Genomic DNA, 8,742 nt, shown 5'->3' with positions numbered 1-8,742 from the left:
GTCTTTACCAACACTTGTTCTTGCATTTTTCTCTATTGGAGTCATCGTAATAGGTGTGAGGTGGTATCTCACTGTGGTTTTGATTTGCATTTCCCAATGATTCATGATGTTGAGCATCTTTCCATGTGCTTATTAGTCATCTGTGTATCTTCTTTGGAGTAACGTTCAGATCCTTTGCTCATTTTTACTTGGAATATCTGTCCTTTTATTGCTGGGAACTAAGTCAAAACCATGTTTAGGGATCATGTATTACTTGAGAATATTGTACAAGGAACACTTGGAAATCAAATATCCGGATGATAACCTGAAGATTGCTCAGTACTGCCTCAGAATGAAGTGTGACCCTTAGTCTTTCCTTCTGCCGATGCCCACACCCGGCCCTGCCTCCCCGCCTGCCTCCCTGCACTCAACCTCAGCTGCCTCCCACAGGTTCACCTGCTCTTAGATCCGGGCGGTGGCCCAAGGGGGCTGTGTCAAGGCCACCTGGACAAACATGTGGCCCTCTGGCCTCATCACCATCCCTTCCCTGGGGAAGCTGAGCCCAGTGCCCTGAGAGAACCTTCAGACCTAAAGAACCCAGTCCTTTAAGGAAGTTTGGGTTTACTGAAGATTTTCTGGAAATTTCACACATGCACACTCGGATCTTATTCACAAAATGACTTGCCCACATTAAGGCCAAAACTACAGATATAGCAAGTTGCAACTTTTCCACTTCATTTCTGCAAAGCCAAGGAATTATTTTAACATTACTTGGTACTTTACTTGGTTGACACCAAGCCTCTTCTGTAAGCTATAGTAAGCCTGTTTGTATGCATCCCTGACTGGTGTCTTGGGGCCCCCTCCAGCCTCCTCCTCTGTGCTTCTAGGCTGGCGCCCCCTTCTGATTGGAACTCATTTCATTTCTTTGATTGGCATAAAACCAACAGCATTTTAGGGGCACCTGGGGGGCTCAGTTGGTTAAGCGTCTGCCTGTGGCTCAGGTCATGATCTCGGGGTCCTGGGATCGAGCCCTACGTCAGGCTTCAGGCGAGGTGGGGTGTCTGCTTCTCCCTCTCCCTCTGCCCTTGCCCCCCCACCCCCATTCACTCTCTCTCCCTCAAATAAATAAATCTTAAAAAAAAGAGCCAGCATTTTATTCTCACAGGCTCTGTGGGTTAGGGACTTAGGGTGTAGTAAGGACAGCTTCTCTCCGCTCCACAGTGTGTGGAGGGAGACAGGGCCACCTGTCTAGATGTCACACAGTGTCACTTCCCCTATATTTTATTGATGAAAGTAGTCATGAGGGAATCTAACTTCAACCCTTGATGGAAGGTATATAAAAGAAATAGTGGCTGTTTTTTTTAATCTGCAAAAGTTACCCATCAACACTTGTTAGATGAAGAATGAATTCACAAACAAATTGTGACATCTCTAGTAGATGGGGTCGTATATTAGCCAATGAGAACCTAAGTTTGCAGAATCCCTCTGAACAGTCGGACTGAGGAGAACCTACCATCCTTCATGCCGGCTACATCAGAGAGTTCTTCACACAGTCCCCTCTGCTCCCCGCTCTGGCCTGTGGCGTTGCATCTTGATCCTAAGTATGGCAGACACACATTGGTGCCCACTGCCTTCTTTGCCCACAAACTCACTTTACCAGCAACTGGGGAATGAGGGCAGAGAAGTGGGGAGGAGGCAGATACCCAGGCCCTGGGCTGGGTGCTTCACGCCCATCATCTCCTTCAGCCCTCACAACATGCCCACGAGGTGGGATTTTTATGCCCACTTCGTGTGTAGGGAACCAAGGGTCAGAGGGTTAGGTCACTCCAACAGACACCTCGGGCACCCAGCCCTGGTCTCAGCCCCGGCTGCAGCAGACCGTTCCACGGGAGCTCAGACTCCCCTCTGGCTGACAGCATTCCCCCATCAAGATGTGGCACCTTTCTACTTTCTGCACCAAGGACTTCCCTGAAAGGGATCACGTTTGGCCTAGTTGTGAGCAGAGCCCAGAGTATGGTGGCTGTAACCCTCATCTTGGCTTTTCTTCCCCTTCGTCTCAGTCTCCTCACTTCCTCACTCTCTCTCCCTGGCTTCCCTCCACCCTGAGGGAAACCATCCACCCCGAGGTCCTGGTTTCAGGCTCTGATTTGGGACAGACCTAAACCAACATACTCCCTTGGCCAGTTCACAGGAAAAACTAGGATTTGGACTGATGAGGCCATAAAACCTGAAGGATGGCATGCGACAAGTGGCCCCTAGAGCCTTTACACTGACAGCCGAAACCAGTGGAAGAAGATGGGGGTGGGGGAGAGCAGGGGTTAACGGGCGCATGGGACAATCCCCTACAGTCACTGTCTTCCTGCTGCCCTCTCTTAAATGATTCTCTTCATCAAGGCATGCCCGAACAGTCAGTGAATGAGGACATGAATCCTTGCATTAAATCTTCTGACACTCTGACTTCCTTCTGTAGTCATTTTTGGAACTTCGATCCTTGACAGTAGATGCTCTACCAGCCCTGACCCCATGGCGTGGAGCAGCTTCTCCCGGGCTGGATGTCGAGGTGTCACATGGATTGGATTTAACACCGGCTAAGGTGGAGGTCCCCCCGGCTCCGTGACCTTTGCTTCTGGGCTAGGTATTATCAATGGCACATATGGTACTAGAAGACTTTCCATTAAGTGAAACCCAAGAATAGGGATCTTGCCCCCAAGAGGATTTAAAAACCATCATAAGATCCAACAAGCCTGAACATAGAACTTTATATTTAAAATGTATTTCTTCTAAGCAGCCTATAGTTGGATCTTGAAAGATATTTCGCTTGGTCTAGATTTCTAAGTAGAGGGGTTTTTTTGGTCTCTCGATATTTTAAAATACATCTTCTCACTTGCATTATTTCTGACAAGAAATCAGCTGTCGTGTGCATCATTGTTTCCCTATATGTCATCGTGTCTTTTCCCCTCTGGATGCTTTGAAGATTTTATCACTGCTTTTGAACAATTTATGATGTGCTCTGGTGTAATTGCCATGGTTCCTGTGCTTGGGGTTCGTTAGGCTTCTTGCGTCCGTAGATTCATAGTTTGTATCAAAGTTGAAAAGTTTCCAGCTATTAGTGCTTCAAATATCTTTCTGTCTGCCTTCTCTCTCTTCTCTTTGGAGACCCCAGTTGCACACACACCAGGGCACTTGAGGTTTCCATAGCTCATGCACCAATGAGCATTTCACTTAAAAATTCTTCTTGTTTTTCACTTGGCATCATTTCCATTGCTATGTTTGCAAGCGCACTAATCTTTATTCTGCCACGTTGCATATGCCATCCATGCATCCCGGGCACTTTTCATCTCACACAGTGTCATCTCCACCTCTAGGAATTTGATTTGGGTCTTTTATATATCTACCTTGGCTCTACTTAGCCATTGGAACTATGGAATACCATTATAAAACCAGTTTCAATGTGTTGGCTAATTCCAAGATCCGTGTCACTTCTGCCTAGTTCTGCCTGGTTGATTTTGTTTCTTATTATCTTTTGTATCTTATTATCTCCTGCTTCATTACATGCCTGGTAATTTTTTATCTGATGGTAGACATTGTGACATTTCAGTTGCTGGCTTGGAAACTCTGAAGGCAGGAAGCTGGGGCGATCGTAGGGCTTACTTGTTGCCCATCTCAGAGAATGCTGTTGTTCATCGCCTCATATACACTGTCTTGAAAACCACTATTTCTTATACCTCCTTGTCTCTGGTTGTTTCAGGCAGGAAGGTAAATTGGCTGGAAGCTTAACTGTCATTGTGATTATTTTTTAAATGCTTAGCCAAGGGCACCCTTCTTAGGGAGAGCTGTCAGCGTGACTCAGACCTTACTTCCCAAATGCATGGCCTTCAGTTCCAGGGAGCCACCTTCTGTTGTGTCCAGGATAGATGAAATGGGGTCATGGCAGAGGTCATACCTGGCGCACTGTGGGAAATAGCCTCCAGGGGATGCAGACAGTCTGAAGCATATTCAGAAAAGTGACACGGAGAAAGGGAGACTTAGACCATTTTCGAAGGAACACCAGTTAAATTGACACAAGGATGTCAGGCCACGAAAGAAATAGACTCAGGAAAATAATGTGCCCTTTATTTGTCTAAAGGGCAAGTGCAAAGGCAGGCCTAGGACCCGTAGATGAAATGTTAAAAGAGATGGATGGTCATATGGGGATGTGGTGACCATCCCGTCACTAGAGAAGTTCCTGCTTCATGCTCCTTATCGTGGGACCTTGGCTTCCTGTGTGCCCTTGGCTATGGGGGCTTCAGTAGCATGTCTGCATTCCACAGAAGGAGAAGCTTTCCTGAGAGCCTCACTCGGGGACTTGTGCTCACACCCCACAGGCAGAGCTGTGTCCCTCTAACTGGGTGGACACAACGTCACTCCCAACAAATCAGGGTTCCGTCATCATGGAAGAGGGAGAGGATGCACATCAGGCAGGTCACCAGCTGTGTTCTCTGCAGGAGAGGAGACAGAGGAACAGGTTTTGGCAGGAAGATTTGGGCAGTGTTGAGTTTGAAGGGCCTGCGACAGAGGCAGATCTTGTTAGGAGGCATGTGGAGTCAGGATCTGGAACTGCAGAGGCAAATCTAGATGGGGGGCAATCTTGGGTCTTGTTGATGTGTAGTGAGAAGTAGAGGCAGCAGGGAAAGGATCAATAGACAAGGCTGGGAGGACCAAACTCGGGCATGGACAGCATGGGCGGTGGTGGCTCCTAAGGCTGGTCTGTGGACCCGGGCGCCCCGAGATGGTCTCAGGGGTACGCAGCACTTAAACTGCTTTCATCCCGGCACTAAGATGTTATGCACCCTTTCCACTTACTGCTGGTGCCTAAGCATCGGGGGGGAAAACCTGCTGGAGCCTCAGCATGCGTTAGGGCTATGGCACCAAACTGCCCTCGTGGTCATTGGATTCTTTATCACCACACACTTGCAGCAAAAAATAATTTCAGAATTTCAAAATGCTGGTTTCACTTAAGTATGCCCTTGATGAAGCTGTAAAAAGTACCAATTTGAATGAACCCCGAAATGGGAAGTGTGCGTAAAGTGACTTCCGCTGCATACCAGAGCATGGTGGGGTTGTGTCAAGGAAAAGCACATGCACAGTTGATTGAGTTGCGAGCTAAACTAGTTGCTTCTTTTATGAAACACCATTTCTTACTTGAAAGGATGATGAACAAGCCAACTATGGTTATTTGAACTTGTGCGTTTGGCAAAGATACTTTCACAAAAAGTTAAAATGAACCTGTCACATCAAGGAAAATAATTGACAGTATTTGCTGTCAGTGATAAAATTAAAGCTTTCTAGTGAAAATCTGAATTTTAGAAAACTTGTATCCACCACCATGGTCTTGACGAATACTTAGAACTGTTTCTGATGAAATGCATGGTGAAATGAGCAAGTGTGATTTTAAAAATATTTATTGTAATGTGTCGGCATTTAGATCCATATAATATGATGAACCAGTATTTTCCTAGTGACCAATACATCGTGTTCAGACTCCTGTTAGTAAAGGATCCAGTCCAAGTGTTAGACCAATCTATTTTAATGTAGCAGAATATTGAAAAATTGACTGATACAGTTTTGGATTTCACATTGCAATTAACCTTTAAGAAACAATCCCTTGTCAAGGCTTAGGAGAACATCAAAGAAGAATATCCACAATTATCTGGAGAAACTTCTTCCTCCCCCAGCTTCCTGTCTATGTGAGGACACATTTTCTTCATATACCCCAGGTAACACGATCCATTGTAATAGACTGTATGCACAGCAGGTGTAAGAATCCAGCTGTCTCCTATGAAACAAGGCATTAAATCGACCTGCAAAAGTGCCAAACAGTGATTCAGTAATAATTTCTCTTTCGAAAAGGTAACTTATTTGTAATGGAAAAACTCTTGAGACATTTCCAGTAAGATGAGAACCAAGGCAAGAGTGCCCACTCTCTGCCACTCTTCAACATTGTAAGAGATACTAGCCCATCCCGTTAGAGAAATCAGAGGCAAACACGTGTACAAAAGAAGGAAACTACTTCTTTTCAGTTAAGACTGCACACCTGCAGAAGCCCAGTGGGCCAGTAACAAAACTAACTGAAATAGTAAAATAAGTTCGTGAAATAGCACAACACAATATTAACATACAAAACCCAATAGTCCTCCTATACATAAACAATGAACAGAAAGCATAATGGTAGAGGAAACCCCATTGACTATAGCAACAAAAATGATTACAGGCTTAGGAATAATTTTAATAAGTATGCAAAACACAAGTATATGTGAGGAAAATTTTTAAACGCTCCTGAAAGGCACAAGAGCAGCCTCAAACAAATGGGAAGACATCCCCTGTTCTTGGGGAAGACAATTCAGCATCATAAAGATGTCGGTTCTCCTGACGTTAATTTATAAATTTAATGCAAGCCAAATAAGAAAACCAGCAAGCTATCTGATGGAGTTAAATAAGATGATACTGAAGTTAATGTAAATATCTATCTATCTATCTATCTATCTATCTATCTATCTGAGAATAGCTAAGAAAACACGGAAAAACTGTAAGAGAGTAACAGCCCTACAGATACTGAACCCTACCATAAAGCCTCTATAATTAAAATTGCATAATATCGATGCTTAATAGACAACTGGCCAGTAGAATAGAAGAGAAAGTCCAGAATTATCTCCAAATACATGTGGGGCTTTAGTATGTGATAAAAGGGGACACCTCGGGTCACTGCACTGTGAACAGAAGTGCCGTGGACAGCCATTCTATTAAAGATAAATTAGATCTGCATCTCACGCCCGACACGAGAATAGCTTCACGTGGATTAGGGAATGTATGTAAAAAGCGAAAGCATGAAAGTGTCAGAGGAAAACACAGGTGAAACCTTGGTGTAGGAAATGGCTTTCTAGGACTCCCTCAAAGAGATTGCTGGTATTTCAATAACAAACGTAATACAAGAGAAGATTGATAAATCCGACTACATAAAAATTATAAAGTTGTTCAATCACCAGAAGCAAAGTCAGAAGACAGGAGACCAACTAGGAGAACATATTCACTACAAGGACTCAATATCCCTTAATATGTGACGAGCTCTTGAAAATTGAGGGGCAAAGGACCAAAATCCCAACAGGAAAATGGGGATGAGACAGAACAGACAATTCATTGAAAGACAGGATATAAAAATGGTCCTCGCACACATGAAATAATGTTCAAATCCATAACGAGAGAGAAATGCCAATTTAGACAATACCGGAAAAATTAAACAGTTTGACAGTCTATTCTGACCGAGACAGCGGGGAAATAGGCCTCGCGGACCCTGTTGTTGGGAAAGCAAACCGGTACACCCCTTCTGGAGGGAAATTTGGCAACACTTGACAAAACTACCTATTTTCCTACTTTGCAGCCCGGCAATCCCACTTCTGGGATAGGTGTATCTCTGGGCGGATCTGCAGGTACACTTCCAGTCACTGGAGAATACACAGGCACGACATGAGAAACACCCGAGTGCTCATAGGAAGGTGGTTGAATGAGCCCTCGTACACGCGACACTCTGCGAATAGTTAGGGAGCGCGCTCCAGGACGCGCTGTTAAGTGAAATAAGCTAAGCCCCAGAGAGTATGTATGGCACACAGCCCTTCGTAGTAGAAAGGAGAGAAGGTAAGAGAATATACAGATATATGCTCCTTTGTGCAAAAAAAAAGAACACCGCAAAGATAAAGCAGAAACTTCGGGGACTGGTCACCTACGGGGCTGGATGGGACAGTGCAGGTGTGGACAGAGGGACAATGCTCTGGCTCCTAGAACCACAGTCGTGTTTCCTGCCACTCCACGGTCTGCAGCGATGGGCTCCCGCCGTGCTTGTGCAGTTCTGTCCCTGGGAGCCTTTGTGATGTGTTAGGCAGGGTGAAGGGTGCTTGCTTCCCACAACTGTTAGAACCAACTGCAGCTGTTTGAGAACCTTGCACCGTGAGCAGCCCTATGCCAGGCCCCTGCTGCACGGAGCGGAAGACTCTTTCCTGACCAAAGAACACGGGGGATTGTTTAACCAAGTCCTGCCCACCCAGAGCCCTGGTTTTCTTTTCTTTTTTTTTTTAAGGATTTTATTTTTAAGTCATCTCTACACCCAATGTGGGACTCGAACTCACAACCCCGAGATCAAGTGTCGCAGGCCTCACCGACTGAGCCCGCTAGGCGCCCCCGTAGAGCGCTGGTTTTCAGTGCTCAGTACCCATCACCTGTTTCTCCTTTCTAGCCCTTGTAAAGGAAACATTTACATAACCAGAAATGCCCGCTTACACTTCTTAGCTATAAAGATTTCCTAATGTTTTGGCCAAACCTTGCAAAATGAATAATGGGCATTTCTTCTTCCGTGAGTTCCTGTGCCCTGTGCCCAGATGCAGATGCGACGGCCCGGGAAGGTACCAAAGGCGTCAGGCAGGGAGAGGGGAGCGGGACAGGAGCGGGCACTGGTTAACTCACTGGCTACCTTCCAGACCCCGGGTGGTCCGCGTGGATCTGTATTTTGGATTGCACAGATAAAACCCAGGGCGCTCTTGCCCCTTTGCCACCCACCTTGGGCACTTAGTGGATGACGCTGGCTTTTCTCTTTCCAGGAATGACCATCCCCGAGGAGGACGCTGAGGTGGGACAGGGCAGCAAGTACTGCCTCGTGGCAATCGGAAGACTGCAGGTGAGGCCGGTGCAGCTCTCTGCGGGTTCAGATGGGGCTCGTGGGGCTGGGGGTGCGACTCT

General features: G+C 46.0%; 1 protein-coding gene across 6 annotated transcripts in view; it reads left to right on the top strand.

The window, feature by feature from the left end:
* The window catches only part of ARNT2 (aryl hydrocarbon receptor nuclear translocator 2), a 132,311-nt gene that overhangs the window by 84,661 nt on the left and 38,908 nt on the right, over positions 1–8,742 (top strand). For all 6 annotated transcript variants that reach the window (XM_081831792.1, XM_081831791.1, XM_081831788.1 and 3 more), the window contains one exon: positions 8,604–8,680. In XM_081831792.1, the coding sequence (XP_081687918.1) occupies positions 8,604–8,680 (77 nt within the window). The remainder of the gene's footprint in view (positions 1–8,603; positions 8,681–8,742) is intronic.

Source organism: Leptonychotes weddellii, chromosome 9 (genome assembly GCF_054177405.1).
Source record: "Leptonychotes weddellii isolate Sample4059 chromosome 9, ASM5417740v2, whole genome shotgun sequence".
NCBI lineage: Eukaryota > Metazoa > Chordata > Mammalia > Carnivora > Phocidae > Leptonychotes > Leptonychotes weddellii.
Note: the sequence above shows the minus strand (reverse complement) of the source record. Positions and strands in the feature narration are given on the sequence as shown.